Source organism: Typopeltis vanoorti, chromosome 16 (assembly GCF_054136105.1).
Source record: "Typopeltis vanoorti isolate ZY-2024b chromosome 16, IOZ_Tvanoo_1.0, whole genome shotgun sequence".
Taxonomy (NCBI): domain Eukaryota; kingdom Metazoa; phylum Arthropoda; class Arachnida; order Uropygi; family Thelyphonidae; genus Typopeltis; species Typopeltis vanoorti.
This window is the reverse complement of record NC_143564.1, coordinates 87,465,055-87,487,544: the sequence shown is the minus strand read 5'-3', so window position 1 is coordinate 87,487,544 and position 22,490 is coordinate 87,465,055. Positions and strand designations below refer to the sequence as shown.

Here is a 22,490-nt window from a genome sequence, read left to right as displayed (position 1 = left end):
ATTTGCAACAACCCAATATTTCTTTCTTGTTACAAAAACATTCTCAAGGAGAATAAAAGATTGGTTAATGAAAAAATTCAAAACTGACATAAGTCATATGGTATGGGATTTACTTCTCATGTCTCATTTACAGATGAATAAATAGCAAAACACACAGAGTTTAAAGGAAACAAACATTAATTTTTGCATTTCAGGATACAATCAAAGAGAATCTCATTCAAAGTTTTGTGAAGTAATCATGATTAACTCTTCATAATATTTTTTTGTTTATATTTTGTTGTATATTGAACTGTGAAAACTAAACATTGTTTCCATTGAACTCTGATAGTGTCTACTGTTTACTCAGCTGTGAATGAGACATGAGTAGTAAACACATGCCGCAAATCATGTCAGCTTTGAATATTGTTGTTAACCAATCTTTTATTCTCACTGATGATGTCTTTGTAACACAAGGAAGAAATATATGAGTAAAATGTGTTCTATACATATTTTGTTTACATGTGCTTGCTGTTATTTAATTCATAATAAATAATATTTATGTTCTGTTCCCATAAAGCCAGTTAGTAGTACCCTCTTCAGAGGTCCACTGCACTCACTATGGGTCACTATTGGACAGCTGATGCAGTTATATATATGTTATGATTAAAGTGATAAATCCGGTTATTATTAATAACTACCAGTTAAAGTGAATAATTTACGAGAATTAATCACTTTAACCAGTTAAAGTGAATAATTCCTAGAGGAGTCTGGTACATGTAATAAAAACATGTTTATAGGTTTCATATATAGGTTTTCATTTTCAATAGAAATTATAACAGCTTAGTTTAGGGTTAGGTTAGTTTATAATGAAAAAAGTAAGGAAAGTACTTCTTTTGCACTCAATGAAATCAGAAATCATTATAAACTAACCTGGATGTCACATATCGAACCAGAGTGTAGTCGTAGTTTGTCGTGGGCAGATTAATGGGATGAAAGATAAACGTTGTTGTGGGCCGAGCTTAATGATTGCAGGCAGATAAATGGGAATAACAAATAAAAGTTGTTGTGGGCTGAAAAGATGAATGGGGATAATAGATAAATCAGAGAGGAACTGATCAGTGTTTTTCTCCATTGATTAGGAAAGAGGTACAGCAACAACGTTTATCTATTATCCCCATTCATCTGCCCACAACAACTTTTATTTGTTATTCCTATTTATCTGCCCACGACAAATTACGACTACACTCTGGTTCGACATGCAACATCCAGGTTAGTTTCGGTTAGGATATAATGATTTCTGATTTCATTGAGTGCAAAGAATTACTTTCCTTACTTTTTTCATTATAAACTAACCTAACCTAAGCTGTTATAATTTCTATTGAGAATGAATACCTATATACAGGACTGGCGCATAGTATTTTTCTTGTGTGTGTGATTAATGTTCAGTGCCTTTCCTAAAATGTTTTTTTTTTTTAATAAAGTGTGAATAAAACGAACAGGAAATGAAAAACAAATGAAAACTGCTTTACGGTATAATGTTACCTACGGATTAGTCCTGCTTATATAAATGTTTTTTTACACAGAACTGAACAATTAATAAGTTGTTGAAAATTTATTTATCACTAGGTTAGACTATAATAGATTTAGTTTAATCCTTTATCCCAGTGAGAGCAAACAAAGTTTGCGCCTGAAAATATCTTCAGGACTAAATATATAGTGTTGTACTATCTTATCCAGTAAGTAGTGCAACACCAAGGCAACTCGTGGCAAAGGTGGAGCAAGCTACCAGGCACTTGGTGTTGGTGTTGGTGTTGCAGGCCTTGGTGTTGCACTACTTACTGGATAAGATAGTACAACACTATATATTTAGTCCTGAAGATATTTTCAGGCGCAAACTTTGTTTGCTCTCACTGGGATAAAGGATTAAACTAAATCTATTATAGTCTAACCTAGTGATAAATAAATTTTCAACATCTTTCTCTAAATCCAGAGTAATTTTTAAAAAAGGTGATAAACCTTTTGGCAACTCCCATAGGCACAGATGACTTGCTACTGCTTCTGCCTGGTATCTCCAGCTCTGGGCCTGGCTCCCACTGAAGAGACCTCAATAAAGGTCGAAACTAGTCTGGGTAGATGGCCAATCCCTTTAATGCATAACAGTATACATATCCACATAGGAAATGTGTTTTGCATTATGGGAGATACTGGGTTAGAAGTGCCTGGTAGCTTGCTCCACCTTTGCCACGAGTTGCCTTGGTGTTGCACTACTTACTGGATAAGATAGTACAACACTATATATTTAGTCCTGAAGATATTTTCAGGCGCAAACTTTGTTTGCTCTCACTGGGATAAAGGATTAAACTAAATCTATTATAATTAATAAGTTGATTTATGATACATCAAAAAAAAAAAAAAAAGAACTATTTTAGGTATATTTTCGTAAATTTTAATCAAAAATTAGAGTGATATAATTGGGTCCAGGATACAATTCCAGAATTTATTTGTTCATTTCCGGGAAGATCTGAAGGGGCCCGAATGGAAGAAGACGTACATTCCTAATTATATGTACCATTCATTGTTCGTTTAAACTCTTATCACATATTTTTTGACATCATTTAGGCGCCTTTTCTTCTGCGGCGCCGTGTATATTGCACACTTCGCACATGCCACCAGTCGGGCCTGCCTATATACAAAACCTATAAACATGTTTTTATTACATTTACCAGACTCCTCTAGAAATTATTCACTTTAACCGGTTAAAGTGACTAATTCTAATTATTCACTTTAACAGGTTATTATTAATAATAACCAGATTTATCACTTTAACCGTAACATATATATAACCACCCCTATGAATTATCAACTTCCCTCCTCATGGCATGGCCTGTTTCCACAAAAGAGTCTCTGACATACCTAGCAAACATTCCAACTGCATAAGGATACCTTCCTAGTTGGAAGAAATACTACCTAGACTCACTAGGTGGTAGATAACTTTCTTACCTATTCAAACACCACCACCACTCTGCTTATTGGTGGCCTCAAGTGGCTAATACTATGTTTGGTCTCCAGAGCAGAGTCCCAGCTTCTGTCCTCTCTCTTCTCGATGCATTGAACAATACTCTTCATGGACATATCCAACATACTTAAAGACCCAAAATCTCCACCATTTCTCAGTTAAAATGGTGGTGCCAGCTGCCAGACAGTATGTGGGGCCCAAACTTGTTAGTAATGAGTCAGGAGGCTTAGTGCATAATACTGTGATCATACACCATCTTCTTTCCAAAGGAACTGTGCTTTTTCATAGGTTGCTGTTTTCCATGTTACCATCATGCTGACTTGCGAGATTTATGAGAGTAGATATAGTTCTGGTGGTCACTAATCCTCTTCCCCATGGAATGGTCAGAATATGAAATGACTTGCACAGAGGATTTGATAAATTCCAGATAAGACAGAGGTGGGATCCTATCCTTGGTGGCAGACAAAAGCACCAGAAAAAAAAGGAGAGGGGGGTTACAGATGTAGAGGTGAAATAAAATTTTCTCAGAATCCTTTGGACCATCTTGGAAATACCTGAAATGTATGCAATAGGAATTCTCTCCAAAGTGGTATCTTGAAGAGTTCTTCTATCAGTGTTAACGATTCATTAGGTTATATAATGATTATATCCATTTTTGATGGCTAGAAGCTCTTATTATAATGCACTATCAGAGGGACAAATGGCATGAGCATGCTGAGTAGTTTCATGATAGCATCACTCCTCTAGTAAGGAAGATTTATGAATCTTTTTTTTATATATGCTCTCTGATAAATGTTGGTTTCTAATAAACTAAGCTGGAAAGAGCCAGAGGAGGTTTGAGTGTTGAAATTGTCTTAAAATAGCAATCTCTTTCTCCACATTAAGCTTAATACACTGATAAATGCTATTAATTTTGTGAAAGAACATAAAGTCAGATTCAGAATGAGACCGAATAGCAGAAGTCATCAACAAAGAACTCGAGGTGATAGTTGAGATTGAGTAGCCGAAAATAGCATGCCTTCTAGATGTTCTGATTAGTAGTTAAGTAAAGGAATTGACAAAGGGTTTCCAATGGCTATGCATACAATCTTGTTTGCTTGTTGCTCCAGCTGAAATAACTGGAGCACATGATGAATTTGAATCTTAACTATATCAGGAGGAAAGTCTTGGGATAACGAATGCAAACTGTCAGCCAAGAAGATGTTTGTAAACAATGATGGTACATCAGATCTAAATTAAATCTGTAAGTTTTAGAGTAATGTCTCCTTGATTGCCAGAAGGAAATGAATAGAAATTTTGATGAACAACATACTGATAGAGCATTTAATAATCATAAAAAAACTTGGCAATTTTTTAGGTTGTAACATCAGTGCACTTAACAGCAGGTCTCAGTGGGCAGCTCTTTGTGTTGACCTTTGGTAAGCCATAAAACAAGTTCTTCCACAGTAAGTATGTGATTTTTTTTTAATGATATTCCTATCTCAGCTGATGACCTTATTTTAGTATAAAGTTCACATTCTTAATCCAACTGAAATTTAGCAGGATTATGACTTATTTCTTGATAGATGGATCTATTTATAGAATAATGTTTTTTTAAAAAAAATATAATTTGATCTGTCCACAATTACTGTGGCCTTCCTGTCAAATATGCATTATGTTTTTGTGACAGAATGAAGAAATGTTGAATGGAAGAAGACTGGCCTTAAACAAAATGGCAACCCCCCCCCCTAATTAGGGTCTATATTAAAATTTTTATTAACCATATGATAGCTTTAATAGCTTCTTGTCATATGGTTATTACACTAGAATGCATTTATTTTACATTTTTCATGTAAAATAAATGCATGTGTCTTTATGCATGACTAATGTCCGATTTAAATATTTTGGGTAACCAGGTGGATAGCATTGGTGCCTTGCAAACCACCAATGCTAGTGAGGTTGCTATCCTGACTTACCAGAAAACTTCATAGTGGGCTGCGAAACGTTTTGGCCACTGTAGCAGGTTTTCTGACTTTGCCATTCTCTTGGTTTACCCATAGGACTAATATATGCTGTAGGGAGAATTTCCATAAATAAAAAATAAGCAATGGGCACGCAACCTACCGACCACTGAAACTAAGCCAAAATATTCATACACTAGTAAAATTCAAAGCTGTTCCACTTCTCAGGATTTATATATATATATTTTTGAACATTTAGTGTAGATGCAGTTTAGGATATCAGGTCTAACTGTAAATAAATAAGAGTACACTGCAGATGGATTCCAGAATTGTCTGCAGTGAATTATCAAAACCATGGTATCTATGGTATCAACAGACTCATTGTGGAAGGTCTCATTCAACAAGCTGGATACCTCTCCATTTCTTCTTCCATTTTAGGCAGTCTTGTGCATCTCTCCACCATAAATGTCCATAACATCTTATCTTATCATTCCATGCCCAGCAGCATTTGTTGCCTTTTATTACTAAGTCAATATCTGTTACCTTTGTTTGCTTTCTTATCCAAGTATTATTCTTTTTTATCTAACCAGGTTATTCCCAGAATGGCTCTTTCCATGTTTCTTTGTGTTGTTTTGTAGTCTGACTCCAGGTTTCACAACCATAGATCGTTGTTGGGAGTACACACTGGTTGTAGATCTTTCTTTTTTTAAATGCATTTTGGTAAATTGCTTTTAAATATCTCTCTATAGTGGTTTAAATTTCCATCCTGCTCTTATTCTAGCTGAAATTTCATTATCAAGTTTATGGTTGCTTGTAACGATTTGTCCTAGATAAATATCTAATTTGCTATTTCAATTTGTTTTCCTGAAGTATTTCCACTACATTATTTTTGATTTATTCATATTTATTTGTAGCCCTATATCTAGACTTACGTCATTTAATTCAATAATCGCATGTTCTAGTTCTTTTGGTGATGTTGCTATAAGAATGATATCATCAGTGAATCGTACATTTCTTGAAATATTCTTCATCAATATTCAGCCCTCTTTTCAATTTTCTCGTAGCATATTCAAGGACTGCAGCAAAATTTTGGTAAGCATATCTATCATACTGAACCTTAAATTTGTCACTCTGAGAATTCAGTGTACATTCTGGCAGTACATCCCACTCATCCATGTAAAAATTGACTACTCACTTCCCTTTCATCAGTATTCTCCTTATCATAGTAACAATGCTTTGGTAGTCTCTGCAACACTGCAATATGTTCTCTAAACTTAGACCATTATTGATCACCCCAGATTTTAAATTTCATCCACTTCATTTCCTATGGTACACAGTTTTATACCTCTACCCTCCAAAGTGCAATACATTGTACTTATTAGCATTAAAACTGCACCCCCACTCACTTGGCTGAGCTAAAAGTTTATTGAGATCATCCTGAAGGGACTTAATACCAGCATCACTCCTTACAACTCATCCCAACTTTGCATCATCAGCAAACAACTGAAGATTACCACAGTCAACCTGCATAAAATATCAACAAATATGTTTAACAGTTGTTCAACAAATGTGTTTGAGATAGCTCTATAGCACAACACACTGGTTCAGAGAGCTAATCCATCTGCTCAATCATATTCATCATCATCTCCTCCAGGATTTACACCAACCTGTCATGTGACAATATATCAAATGCTTTTGTAAAGTTCAAGGCTGTTTATCACCTTATATGAAACTTACTTATCCAACACATTCATTACCTTATCATAACATGTAAGTAGATCCTGCTGGTCATCCAGCCCATGCCTGTCACAAATCCATCATAAAGAATCCTATGCCCATCAACCCAATCCTGTATTCTATCCCTAACAAATCTCGAATACCTAACTACAACTAGTTTTTTATACACACACACACACACACACACTAGTTTTCATTGTAACCTTCTGTCAGAACCAGGCTTGTGCAGTGGACTATTTTGCTTTCTTTTCACTTCTTAGGAACCCTTCCCACTACATGACTTATTTAAACAACCAGATCAATGCACTTCAGATAGTTGGTTAATTGATTATATAATTGTTATCCATTCCCCAGAGTTGTTATCCATTCATCTAGACCAATCAACACTTGACACAATTCTAGTAATTTCACCTCTGATCCCTCTATCACTGGCCTCTCTTTATTGCCACAGTCTTTCTTAGTGCTACCATAGCCATCTACCAGTGTCGCCCTAATTTTTCTTCCTCTTAGTTGCTATACATAGCTGAAGAATGCCTTTAAATTTTCTGCCTGACTAACCAGTTTCCTCCCATATTGCACTCTCTCTTTCTTCACCGTGATCAACTTTCAAGCTTACATTTCATGCTCCTCATGCATCTGATCACTACTGAATATCTTGTATCTCCTCCTAACATCTTCCTTTTCCACACTGCCTGCATGATTTTACTACTCATCTTTATCATTCCTACTCTGTTAGTTTGGCTCTTACTTGGTAGATGCATCATATTCAATCCCCAGACTATGTCGGCCTCTTTTCTCTGCAGCTCAACCATTCACGGCATTGATGCCAGTCGACTGTGGAGGGTCTCATAATTAACTGCCTTATAAATCCACATATATCAGTTGACTCTCCTTTGTTTGATCACCTCACAAACCAATATCTCATGATCACTCTTGCCAATAGTCTCTGAAAAATTAAAATAGGGCTAAGTGTGCTATTTTAATTGTGATATATTTAAGTGTGAATGATACCTCATTCACAACCACATCCTGTCTGAATATCATCAATTCCAATGCACTAAAACCTTCATTACATGCTACTTAAAATAATTATCCCTCAAAAATCTCAACAAATTCACTTTCCTTGTTTTCGTACACTATTTCCTTTTTCCAATAATTAATATTCTTATAATTAAATTATATAGATAAACACACTGCTTGGAAAGAAATGAATGGGCAAGGTTTATTGTGCCAAGTAACGAGTCATGTTTGTAGCCAGTATAAATTGGAGGAATATGCTGCTCACAATTCAGTGCAGTTGTGTCTGGGTGAAATGATGATAGAAGGGAATTGATAGAGTTTGGAAGAGGAGTTGTGATAGGATATCTTGGTGCAGGCCTATCTGTTTCACAAATTACTGACAAAATGGGTGATCCCAGGTCAACAATCAGTGATATACTGAGATGGAAGTACAGGGAGTCAACTGCAAGTGGTACCTGCAGTGGATGACCACTACACTCGCCGAACATGACCATAGGGTGCTATGAAGAATAATATGTAAAACCTCCATTCGTTGACTGATATGTTGAATGCGGAGATCCTGGCATTAGCTGGAACACGAATCTGCATAAAAACATTCAGAACCGAGGCTCACAACACAGATTTCCATAGCAGGATTGCAATATGCCTGCCCCACATTACTGCAGCATCACCTTCAGTGGTGCAAAGAATCTGTACAGTGGTATGTGGGAGCTTGGAAAACTGTGTTATGGAGTGCAGTAAAGAGTAAGGTAAAGAGTGCAACAAATCATGTTACACTCTTTACCAAGCAGATGTGTGAATGTGGGGGATGCCCAGTGAACATCTCTTACCAGAGATGTTCACTGGTGAGAGATGTTCCTAACCCTCAGTGCCTAATCCCCAACTATGAAATTTGGAGGTTCTGTTTTTCCTGGTTTGGCCTCGGACCTCTGTTTGTGGTGCCACAAACACTGAACTAAGAGAGGTATCTGAACATTCTAGACAATGTGGTGTTTTCTACTTTGTGGCATTTCTAAAGAACTGACTATTGTCTCTTTCTGCAAGACAATGCACCGTGTTATAAGGTTGCTGCTGTAACTGCATGGTTTTTGTAGATGAACATCATCACCACAATTGGCTAGCCTCCAGAGCCCTGATCTCAACCCCCTATTGAACATCTGTGGGATGAACTGGAGTGTCAGGGGAGGTCAAGGGACATCCACCCCACAGTTCAGGACCTCATTACATGCCTACAGGAAGAATGGTCCAAAATTCTCATTGACCATTATCATATGCTTGTGGAAATTGTCCCGTAGGATTGCGGCAGTCATCACAGTGAAAGGAGGTCCTACATATATTAAGGTGGGCACTATGACTGTTTGTTCCTCACACTATAGTGTCAGTTGATTTCTTTCCAAGCAATGTGTTTATCTTCTATTCGGTGCTTCTATGTTTACAATAAAAACAAGTCAAAGAACTACTGTGCTAGGGAAAAAGGAATAAAAAAAGAGTATCGTGGCTGTGACTCATGAATGCTGACCATCTTGAGAATGCAAGTATGCGACATACAAGTAGTAATAATGGCATGGTTTGCATTAGTTACATATACTGTAACAACATTTATGACTGGGAAAAGAGGAGCATTTAAGTATAGTGTGAGTGGCTATTCAATTGTCTAGAGCAAGTTAACACAAAAACAATATTTGTGGATCAAGATCAATATCATGTGGGGATAAGCAGAACCAGTTGGTTAAAAACTTTTTGAAGCAGTTGTTACGCTGTGCCTGATGCATCTTGTGGTGATCATCTTACCATGAGGAATGGCAAGTGCTATTTCTTACTTCTATACTGAAAAGTGAAGAGTTGTAACCTGGATGATCCTGCATATTATCAACACAGTGGTATCTAACTTTCATAGCTTGATCTAGTACAGATATTCAGAAATGATACTTTTCAATGGCTTGTGATTATATTAAGAATATAAAGTGTATAATATATGAATATATACGAGGGTGGTCTGAAAAGTTCTCGGCCTCGATCATAGATGGCAACACTATTGGCAAGATTTTTTTTTTCTAAGTTGGTACATCTGTCATAAGCATCCATGTGAAATTGCAAGTCATTCTCTCAAGTAATCTGTTTCATACAGCTGTCTGAAGCAAAAGTGTTGTCTGTATTCCTTGAAAATATTGAGTATCGTGCGGTTATAAAATTCTTCATAAAAGCAGGTTTAATGCCAAAAGAAATTCATTCGAAGTTCATAAACGTTTATAGGCACTCTTCTTATTCATTTTCAACAATTAAGAAATGACTGCAGACTTTAAACGTGGCCATACATTCTTGAAGATGATCCAAGCAAAGGATGTCCAAAAAGTGTAACACCAGCAGAAATCGTTGATCAAATGCACAATATGGTATTGGATGACCGGCAAGTCAAAGTGCATGGAATTGCTGAGACTATAGGCATCTCAAAAGAATGTGTAGGATATATTTTGCATGAAGAATTGCATATGAAAAAGCTTTGTGCAAGATGGTTGCTGCGCTTGCTCACAGCAGATCAAAAATGAACTTGCATGAAAATCTCTGAACAGTGCTTGGAGCATTTTAACAAGAATGAAACTGATTTTGTGCATCGATTTATTACTATGGAGGAGACTTGGATTCACCATTACACACTAGAATCCAAACAGCAGTCAAAAACAGTGGACAGAAGCCGGTTGTTCAGTGCCAAACAAGACAAAGCCAGTTCCATCAGTAGGAAAGGTCATGGCATCTGTGTTTTGGGATGCTAAAGGCATTTTGTTTATGAATTATCTTGAAAATGATAAAACAATAACCGGGGAATATTAACCAGACTAGACGAAAAAATTTGCGAGAAAAGACCTGGTTTTCAGAAGAAAAAATTCATCTTTCATCAGGACAATGCACCTGTCCACAAAGGCATTTTGCCTATGGGAAAATTAAGGTATCTGCACTATAAATTGTTGGAACATCCACCCTATTCCCTAGATTTGGCTCCCTCTGAGTTTTAGTTTTGGGAAAAGATAGAAGTCACTGGTCACTTCACTGGTCAGCATTTTTCTTAGAATCAAAAGGCGATTGCAGCTGTAGAGGGGTATTATGGAGATCTTACTGAGAACCATTGCAGGGACGGGATAATGGCACTAGAGCATCGCTATAATAAATTTATTAGTCTTAAGGGAGATTATGTTGAAACAATAAAAATAATTTTATTATTATTATTATTATTATTACTACGGGCTACTCCAGGGAGTCCTTAGACTCATCGAGGGAGGCCCTAAACATCATGTTCACACAACTGTTCGACATTCTCACAGTATCTATCATACCTTGCCTTGAACTCGCTCACTGTCATGGCACCCACAACAGGCTCTGGCAGCTTATTCCACTCATTTACCACTCTAAAAGTAAAGAACCCAGCTCTAACACCCCTGCTAACCACGCTCTTGCCCAGCTTCCATGGGTGTCCCCTAGTTCTCCCACCACCAGTCCTGATCTCAAAAATATCCTCTGAATTAATCTTATAGAATCCTTTTAGAAATTTGAATGTCTCAATCATATCTCCCCTTTTCCGCCTATCAACTAGTTTCTGCAACCCACAAATCTTCAACCTGTTCTCATATGGTCCATTCCATAGACCTGCTATCATCTTAGTCACTCGCCTCTGGATCCTCTCCACCTCCTCCCCATCAAGAAGGAACCGAGGTGACCAAATCTGGGCACAGTAGTCGAGATGAGGTCTTATCAGGACTCGGTACAGAGGTACAATAACTTGCTTGTCTCTGCTCGTCAAGGTATTTTTCAACAACCAAGTGAGTTGATGAGCTGATTTAGCTACTTTCGCAATGTGCCCCCTAAACTTCATCTCCCTATCCACCAATGTGGTATACTTTTCATAACCTTACATTTTGTCACATTAAATTGACATCCATTCTCCTTAGTCCAGAACTCCAATCGATCTAAGTCATCTTGCAAGACTTTGACATCTTCTGCATTCACTATCACCCTACCCAACTTTGCATCATCAGCGAACAAATGAACTGTCCCACTTAGACCCTTCCCTATATCGTTAATGAACAGATTAAACAGCAGTGGTCCAAGAACAGAATCCTGTGGCACACCACTAGTCACAGGCCGTCTTTTGGACTCTACTCCTGAATAAACTACTCTTTGATATCTCTCCATCAACCACCCAGCTATCCATCTCACCAACCCTATATCCATTCCCATATGTTGTAGTTTACGGATTAGAATTCCATGTGGTATCCTGTCAAACGCCTTTGCCAGGTCCAGCAGTATCACTGTAAACCCATTGCCCTTATCCAGTTCAGCCGTCACCTTGTTATAAAACTTGAGCAAGTTACTGAAGCATGATCTACCCTTCACAAAGCCATGCTGTCCTCTGTACAGTATCTCATTTTCATCAATCCATTCCTGTATTTTTCCCTTGACTACTTTCTCCATGACCCTGACAACGACTCCTGATATGCTGATCAGTTGGTAATTTGCAACCATAGTCTTGGATCCTCCTTTATGCAGTGAAACTATTTTCCCCTCTTTCCACACCTTCGGGACTAAGCCAGACCCGAGACTCAGATTAAACAACATGGTCAAGGGCACTGATAATTCCTTAGCCACTTCATGCAAGACCCATGCCGGTATACCATCCAATCCCACAGATGTCTTCACATTAAGGTTCTGTAATAGACTATTCACCTCCACTTCATTCATCACAATTCCCGTATAAACTAATGGTTCCTTCATTTTTTCAACGTCACCACTTGGATGATATACTTTTGCAAAGTGCGCATTCAGTAACTCCACTATATCGACTGGTTCAGTGAAGTCTTTACCATCGTCATTCCTTAAAATCATTTTGCCATGTACAGTTTTTTTCTTGCTTGCAGCATATTGAAAGAACTGTTTGGGATTCTCTTTTGCTTGCATAGCTAGTTTCCTTTCATAATCCGCTTTTGCTTTTTTTACCACACTCGTTACCTTTCTGGCCTGCACTTTATACCGTTCGTGTACCTGCAGGTCACCCCTTTCTTTAAATTCCCTCCATAGTTGTTTCTTTTTTTGCAGCTCAAGCTTAATGGTGTTATTCATCCATTTAACCCCTACTTGTTTCACTATTCGGACCTTAGGTATACAATCAGCCATAACCTCCTGTAAATGCTCTTTGACCACTTCCCATGCTCTATCGACGTTCAGCCCTTGCAGTTGTACATGCCATGGCACTGATCCAAGCAATCTCCTAAGCTTGTCATACTTGCCAGCACGGTAATTCCACATATACCCTGTCTTAATCACAAATTGCACACCTTTAGCCACCTCCCAGGTCAAGACCTTATGATCACTCTCACCAATAGGTGGCAACATGGTCATATTCATTACAGTCAAATTTTGAGATGCAATTACCAGGTCAAGCACTCTCACACCCCTAGTATTTTCAATTACATGCTTTTGAAATTATAAATTCGTTTTTTCATTGTTAGACCAAGAACTTTTTAGACCACCATCGTATAACATAATATAATAGAAAATGTAGTATATCAAAACGACAAAACATAAAAATAAAAAAATGTGCCTACCCCCCCCTCTCTTAATCTTCATAACTGAAGTAACTTTCTATGTAGGCTACTTATTTTCACATTTTTTAAAAAAAAAATTTTCCTCTTTCAGAATAACAAAGAGAGCTGGTGTATTTCTTCTAGGAACAGCTGGATTTATCCCAGCTAGAAGAACAGGTAATATTCAATAACAAAAATGTATGTGAGTGCATGTTGTACAAGATGAAATTCTGTAAAGTTCATCTGCAGCAAAACAAGATATTTTCTTGACACTTTTTATGTTAGTAACCTTAACTGGAATTATCTGCAGTGAATTTGTTCCTGCAGGCACCACAGTCATTATCATTTAGGAGTAATGCAACTTGTTAGGAAAGAACTGTTCCACAACAATGTGCCTTTCCACTGTGTGCTGCAATATCCCCCCCCCCACACACACACCCATTCGCCAAATTTGGCTCCCACAGACTTTTCTCTCTTCCCAAAGATGAAGTGTGCCTTGAAAGGGAAGCCCTTCAGTAATGTTGAGGATATCCAACACTGTATAACAGATGGAAACACCTGTATAACAGATCATAATCTCCCTCCAACTCCATGGAGTTGGAGGGAGATTATGAGGAATCTGTGTAATTGACAATTTCAAATATAGTTCCTTGTTTTGATATAATAATTGTTGTCTCATTACTTAACATGCACACTGAGCTCCATAGCTCAGTCAGTATAGACGAAGCACTTAGCTCGGAAAGACCTGGTTCAATTCCCATCCGTGACATGAGGAAACTTTATCTGGTCTCTTTCGATGAAAGGTGAGTTAGCCATTCTCATACTGAGGTAGGGGTTGTTTTCATCCATAAACTCTTGTTTTTTCATCCCCCAGAACAGGCAAACCGGTCCTGTTAACACACACGGATTACAGTCAGGAATACTTAAGAAACAGTCCCTCCCAGGATTGAGATGGTGCCATATCTCCCTGTAAAAGGAATTCATGGACATTGTATCATCATATGAAATAAATAAAAAAATAAAATGGGCACACTATGTAGCTTCAAAGGAATTTCTAAGCATGATAATGTTGAACATTGGAACCAAATGAGGAACAGATATATTTGCATTTTCCATCACCAGATTATATAAATATGCCAGAATAAGATATAGAAATTCTTATTTTTAAAATTTATTCAACAGGAAACCTACCAAAAGAATTGAAAATAGTAATAGTAATTCCTAGTGGGGGGGTTAAAGAAAACTCCAAAAATTAAGAAATGAAATCATTCTGAATTCATGTTGCAAAATGTATATCAGAATATTAAATTTAAAAAAAAATACAAAATATTTGGAACGCTTTATTCTGGAAGTACCGAATGGTTGGAGATAAAGGTTGTTCATGTATAGTTCCAACTTTCTGTATAAAATTCATAACAGAGAATAATACAAACACATATCATATTTATATATTTTGAAAAAAAAAAAGAAACATCTTATTTAATATATAAGAAAAGCAAATGGCATTCTAAAAGCTGTCATATGCATATATGAGGATAACAAGAATATAATGGAGATGCCATATAATAATTCCCAGAGATAACTTTTTGTGTATGTACACAAAAGCCAGGAGTATTAGAAACAAAGGAGTAGTTTGTTGCCTTGGTGAATAACTCTGGGTCCTCATGTTATAGCATTAGGTAACTGAGACTGGCTTTCAGAAGTAGATTTCAATGTAAAGGGTACAGTATTTTTTAAGAGGAATAGACAAGATAGGAGAAAGGGAGGGTGCTGATATTGATGTAGGATGATTCAAGTCCAGTCAGGGTAGAAAACTGACAGCAATACTAGTGGATTCTGGCAAGATCAAATACATAGTAGGATGTTGTTACAGACCTGATGGATCAGTTGCTGGTGAAGACGAATGCATTATCAAATTAACCTGGTGGGTGTAAATTAATAATCATCATGTGTGGCTTTCTCTAATTATCCCAACATTGAGTAGCTGAAATCTCTTAATAAGAATGAAATCAAATTTACGGAGTTGTTGTGAGACAATTTCCTCAAGCAGCATGTGACAGAAGAAACTCAAGGTCAGCGAATGTTAGATATGTTATCATGAGGAGGTTGGGGTAGTTAAGGATGTGACTGTTCCATTTCTAGTTGGTGACCTTTCATGCTGTACTGATCTGGGAAGTGGCTAAGTTTATGGATATTTCATTCAGAATGGTTACATGATAAACTGCAGGAAATTGATACTAAGGAGTATATTAGATTCTGGCATAATATTGGTCAATAGACAGGAAGAATATAAATAGTGCATGGGATGCATTTAAAAATTTACTTAAATTATACAACATAGGAATGTATCCCTAGAATTCAAAGTTTAAATAGGATAGCAGTGAAATGAATGTGCAATCATACTAAGTAAGAGACTCTTAAGAAACAAAACAGATGATATGATAGGAATACCATGTGCATAAGGATGTCAGTTATGAAAATTATAAGGTGCAGGCTAGAAGAATTAAAAGTACTGAATGGCAAGCTAAGTTGATATATGAAAAGCAACTTGCTCCACAAGGCTAAAGACAAACTCAAAAGAATTCTATTGCTATGCTGTAAGTAAAATAAGGAAGGAATGTGAAAGAATAACTACTGAATGAAGATTGTTGATAGATTCAGAAGAGATTGTTTGAATATGGCTATGGAGAGAAGTTGAAGAAATATGGATTGCAGAGTTTGGTGGATAGCAGATATGATAGAGATGTTTAAGTTAGTGAGAGCATTTTATCAGATTAATCCAGAGGAGATTATAAAAAAAGTAGAAGGTGAGGGGGGAAGAACCAGAGGGCATTCCTGGAAGTTATGTAAAAGTGTGGTGAAGAAGAGTGTAAGGAGTAGATTTTTTTTATATGGAGAATTGTCAGTGAATGGAATGCATTACCAGAATGTGTTGTTAATGAAAGATGTGTTAAGGACTTTAAGATTCTATAGGATAAATATGTTGTCAGTTGAATGAATCTCCCATGATGAGTCTGTCAACACCATGGAGGGTGCAATAATAATAATATTGACTATCCATTTTGCTAAGAGCGTTAACATGATGTAGGTAACATTGTACTCAATGCTACCTCTTCACTGGATGAAGAAACTCAGGTGTATGAGGAGGAGATACTAGACCCGTTGCATAAACCGAATAAGAATTCAGCAATAGAGGCTGATGGGATATCAATCAGCACAGATGCTAGAAGTGTTCAACTAAATTGGTTATGCCTTTCACCAGACTATAATTTGAGCTCAAGAATAGGCAAGATTCCATAGAAGCAGACAGAATGTAAGAAAATGCTCAAGGGTGGTGCAAAGACTGATCTATTTTACTATCAACTTATCAGTACTTTTTCTAGTAGCAAGGCTTATACGTTGGTCATACATAACTGGTAATTAGTTTACAGAATTAACAATGCATATAAAGTATATTAATTAAAGGTAACTAATAAATAACTTCTATATTTCGGCAACGTCACGTTGCCATCTTCAGGAACATAAAGATATGGTATGTGCACGCAGGCACTAACAAAAGCAAATGAGGAAGAAAGCAAGAAACTAATATTGTTCCTAAAGTCCTAATGGTGCCTTCTGGCAGGCTAATTTGGTTGTCTTGGAAGTTGGGCTGAAGTTCTCAAAATGTAAGTCTCCCAAATTTGGGGTAGTTTCATGCACTCAAATTTGTTGAGGTTAGGAACGTTTTTTAGAGCTGCTGATGATTCCTCGAATAATCTTTCGTATTTAAACTTGCTGCAGTGTATTATTTTTGTTTTCTTCCAACGAATTCTATGGTAGGTATCTAAGGCATGGTCTGCCAGCCCAGAGCAGCTGTACTGGTGAAACCGGATGTAGTCTTTGTGTTCTGAAATCCTGATATTTGTTGTTCTGCCTGTTTGGCCAAAGTAGGACAATTTGCAGCTGCAAGGGACCTGTATACACCAGGTAGGTCTAGGGGAAGTGGTTGGTCTTTAGTAGAGCAGATAAGGGATGCCAACTTTTTATATGGTCTGTAACAAGAAGTAAGGTCATATTTTCTGAGAATATTGGTTATTTTCTCAGAGGTGCCCTGGATGCAGGGGATGGTGATAGATTTGGTGTAATCTTTATTGTGGAGGGGGTGAGGGGATTGTGGTGTACTGGTTTTAGTATTTTTTTGGGGTTATAGCCATTGGCTAAGAAAGTGTTGTGGATGTGGTTTAGTTCAGTAGTTAGGGCCTTGTCATCTGAGCAGATTAATTTTGCCCTGTTATATAGTGTTTTTATAACCCCATATTGTTGTGAGGGGGGGGGGATTGCTGGTGAATGCATCTGCCAGTATTGGTGGGTTTTCTATAAACAGAGAAAACCAAAGATCCATCAAGCTGGCGGGTGTTTAAGTGTCTAGGAAGGGGAGGGTGTTGTTTTTTTCTTTTTCTAAGGTGAACTGGACTCTGGGGTGTTGGTTGTTTAAGTGTGTTAGGAAGGAGTGGAGTGAGTCTGAGCCATGTGGCCAAATAGCGAACACATCATCCACGTAACGAAGCCAAATAGTGGGTTTTTGTGGGGCGGAGTTTAAGGCTTTCTCTTCAAAGGTCTCCATAAAGAAATTGGCCAAGGGTGGGGAAAGTGGTGAACCCATGGCTGTCCCCACTATCTGTTTGTAGAACTTTCCTTGCCAAACAAAATAGCCTGAGTTCATTGTGAACTGAAATAGGGCTGAGATATTGGGAGGAAACTTGGCTTGGATGAGCTCTAGGGTTTCTTTGAGTGGGACATTAGTGAATAGGGAGGAGACGTCAAAACTGACCATTATGTCAGTGTGTCGGAGTGAGAGGTTTTTTATACTGGCTTTAAAGTTTTTTTATGTGTGATGGTGTGTTGCCAGTATAGTGTGTGAGCGTTTTGGCTAAATGTTTGGCTAATTTATATGTGGGGAAATCAATGCCATCCACTATGGGACGTAATGGCACATTTTGTTTATGTATTTTTGGGAGTCCATATAATCGGTGGGGGGGGGGGGTCTAGAGTTATAAGGTTTTAGTTTGTTAGTGACTTCCACAGGCCAAGAAGTGACTTTCTTAAGCAGTCTGTGGAGAGTTCTAATCTGAGAGCTGGTAGGATTATATTCAATAGGGAGGTAAGTAGTACGGTCTAGTACGAAAGCAATAAGCTTACCTTTGTAGTCCTTTTGATTTAGCACCACAGTGGCATTTCCCTTATCCGTTTTGGTGATTACTTTTTTTTTGTTATTCTTCATTTCTTGTAGGGCTGCATATTCATCTTTGGATAAGTTGGTTTTTGGAGGCTTTAGAACTCTCCACAGACTCCTTAAAAAAGTCACTTCTTGGCCTGTGGAAGTCACTAACAAACTAAAACCTTATAACTCTAGACTCCTCCCCCCCCCCACCGATTATATGGACTCCCAAAAATACATAAACAAAATGTGCCATTACGTCCCATAGTGGATGGAATTGATTTCCCCACATATAAATTAGCCAAACATTTAGCCAAAACACTCACACACTAAACTGGCAACACACCATCACACATAAAAAAAACTCAGCCCACTTTAAAGCCAGTATAGAAAACCTCTCACTCAAAGAAACCCTAGAGCTCATCCAAGCAAAGTTTCCTCCCGATATCTCAGCCCTATTTCAGTTCACAATGAACTCAGGCTATTTCGTTTGGCAAGGAAAGTTCTATAAACAGATAGAGGGGACAGCCATGGATTCACCACTTTCCCCACCCTTGGCCAATTTCTTTATGGAGACCTTTGAAGAGAAAGCCTTAAACTCCGCCCCACAAAAACCCACTTTTTGGCTTCGTTACGTTGATGATGTGTTCGCTATTTGGCCACATGGCTCAGACTCACTCCTTCCTAACACACTTAAACAACCAACATCCCAGAGTCCAGTTCACCTTAGAAAAAGAGGAAAACAACACCTTCCCCTTCCTAGACACTTTAATCACCTGCCAGCTTGATGGATTTTTAGTTTTCTCTGTTTACAGAAAACCCACCCATACTGGCAGATACATTCACCAGCAATTCCCCCCCCCCCCCTCACAACAATATGGCGTTATAAAAACACTATATAACAGGACAAAATTAATCTGCTCAGATGAAAAGGCCCTAACTACTGAACTAAACCACATCCACAACACTTTCTTAGCCAATAGCTATAACCCCCAAAAAACCCAAAAAATACTAAAACCAGTAAACCACAACCCTCCCCCCCCCTCCACAATAAAGATTACTCCAAATCTATCACCATCCCCTGCATCCAGGGCACCTCTGAGAAAATAACCAATATCTTCAGAAAATATGACCTTACTTCTTGTTACAGACCATATAAAAAGTTGGCATCCCTTATCTGCTCTACTAAAGACCAACCACTTCCCCTAGACCTACCTGGTGTATACAGGTCCCTTGCAGCTGCAAATTGTCCTACTTTGGCCAAACAGGCAGAACAACAAATATCAGGATTTCAGAACACAAAGACTACATCCGGTTTCACCAGTACAGCTGCTCTGGGCTGGCAGACCATGCCTTAGATACCTACCATAGAATTCGTTGGAAGAAAACAAAAATAATACACTGCAGCAAGTTTAAATATGAAAGATTATTCGAGGAATCATCAGCAGCTCTAAAAAATGTTCCTAACCTCAACAAATTTGGGTGCATGAAACTACCCCAAATTTGGGAGACTTACATTTTGAGAACTTCAGCCCAACTTCCAAGATAACCAAATTAGCCTGCCAGAAGGCACCATTAGGACTTTAGGAACAATATTAGTTTCTTGCTTTCTTCCTCATTTGCTTTTGTTAGTGCCTGCGTGCACATACCATATCTTTATGTTCCTGAAGATGGCAACATGACGTTGCCGAAATATAGAAGTTATTTATTAAAGTTACCTTTAATTAATATACTTTATATGCATTGTTAATTCCGTAAACTAATTACCAGTTATATCAGTACTTTTGGAGTAGAAATGAAGATTTTAGAAAAGTTGGTAAGAACTCGCATACAGAAATGGATTATCAGTGAATCTGTACTTTGCAAAGAACAACATGGGAAGTTATGCTAGAGTAATTTACTTACATTTCATAATGATATTAAGATTGAGTTAGACAAGGGGGGAAATGGAAATTCCACGATACTTTTTGGACTTTGTGAAGGCTTTTAACAGGATACAGTTTCCAAAGCTGAACTTGCATCATCAGCACACAACTGAAGATTCCCATTCAATCCACATGAAATATATCTTTAACAAATAAGTTAAAAAGTAAGGGCCTAAGAACAGAATGCTGAGGCATGCCGCCATCCTCTTCATTTTCTGAGACACTATTCCATAATATTGCTAATACTGTTGAGATCCAGTCTCCAGGCCATCTAACTAGTCTGTTATCTTATTCCATCTTCTTCAACATATACATCAGTTGTCATGTGGCAATCTTAAAGAATATCATTGCATATGAATTTACCTTATTCACCGCTTTTGTTGCCTCATCCTAAAATGCAAGCACATTGTTGCTAAAACAAGACTTATCCTTAACAAAACCATGTTGACTGTGGGGGAATCCTATTCTGTATAACTGCAGCTCTAACCAGCGCATCTGTATAACTGCAGCTCTAGCCAGAGCTGCAGTTATACAGATGTGCCTATATTGTTGATTGTTGATACAGATGTGCCATTATGTTGAATGATGCCTTTACAAAGTCTTGTAATATCATGGTATATCTTTCCCTTTGTCCAACTCTGTTTGCACTTTATCATAAATTGTAAGTATATTGCTAAAACAAGACCTATTTAACACAGTGGATGGGGATGTTATTAAATTACTTGATGGTGAGTGAATAAGAAGAATGTCTAAAAACGATAATTTGTTTTCTCTTTCAATTTCCATAGTGAATTTGATAAGAGGATGTGAAGTTTTTATAATACGTTGGTAAGTTATCTATATTGTGAAGCCACACTGCAAAAATGTCATCTATTTATCTAACCCAAAATGAAGGTTAAGGGTATATAGATGAAAAAAAGATGTCTTCTAAATGCTCTAAATAAAAGTTGGCTAAAGCAGGGGAGAGTAGACTTCTTACCATCAGGTAATTTAACAACATCAGTTTATAGAAAACCCACTTTCACTGAACGTTACATTCTTCAACAATCTGCACATCATCCTTCTCAGAAGACAGGAATCGTAAAGTGTTTAATTTGACAAGCTAAGACTAATTGTTCAACTCTCCATCATTTACAGGAAGAACTCTCAACTATCAAACAATATATGAAATTAAATGGCTTCTCTGAAAGGACTACATAACATCTGTTTAACTCCTAGAAACTTAATCCAAACAACAAGGAATCAATAAGTCAAGTTCCACTCCATACATCTCCAGAATTTCAGAACCAATTTGAAGAAATATGATTTAGTAACAACTTTTATTTCTATTAAATAAACTCTTAATCCATTTCCCCTCTTCTAAAGATAAACGCTCTTCCAGGTGTATACTGAGTTCCATGTGACTACCATTTTTCCTATTTTGGAAAACTGGACTCAATAGAAAAAAGAATATAAGAACATTAATCATATATTTTTCACAAAACATCTGACAAGTCTGGATTAGCTCAACATGGAATAAAGGCAGACCACAACATTCTTTAGTCTGAAACATGCCTTATACATAAAAATTTGAACATCCATTTAAGGAGAGTGCTGAGACCATGCTTCACCACCCTAACATGAATTGGAACGACTGCCTATCCTTATCAGAAATATGGAAAAGTTTGATTTGAATAACACATCATTAAAGCTTTTTTTTTTTTTTTTTTTTTTTTTAAGATCAAGAATGATATTTTATAAAGGCATAAGGTCTTAAGAAACCAACTGGATACTACATTTATCTAATGATCTGTTGAGTGTGATATAAGTTTATATATATATATATTTTTTTAAAAATATTGAATGACTAGAAACCGAGAAAAATGAAAACAAAGTTTAATAGCACAACTAGTTTCAGCTTGTATCAGTAAAACATAGAGGAAATAACTGTAAACAACACGGAAGTTATTGTACATATATATTCAAGGTAGAAATGTTGAAGTCTGCACATTCAAAACTGTTCTCTCGTTGGCTTCATTGTTGGGTGTATGCATGTGTATAGCATCTCGCAAATGACAGTATTTGATTGTAGCACAATGACAGTCTGAAAGGGTGTAACTCAGG

At 37.2% G+C, this 22,490-nt stretch overlaps 1 protein-coding gene across 1 annotated transcript in view; it reads left to right on the top strand.

Annotated features, from left to right (window-relative positions):
- The window catches only part of Phm (Peptidylglycine-alpha-hydroxylating monooxygenase), a 285,691-nt gene that overhangs the window by 196,919 nt on the left and 66,282 nt on the right, over nt 1–22,490 (top strand). The window contains exon 6 of the mRNA XM_090406196.1: nt 13,378–13,442. Coding sequence (XP_090262322.1) covers nt 13,378–13,442 — 65 coding nt within the window. The remainder of the gene's footprint in view (nt 1–13,377; nt 13,443–22,490) is intronic.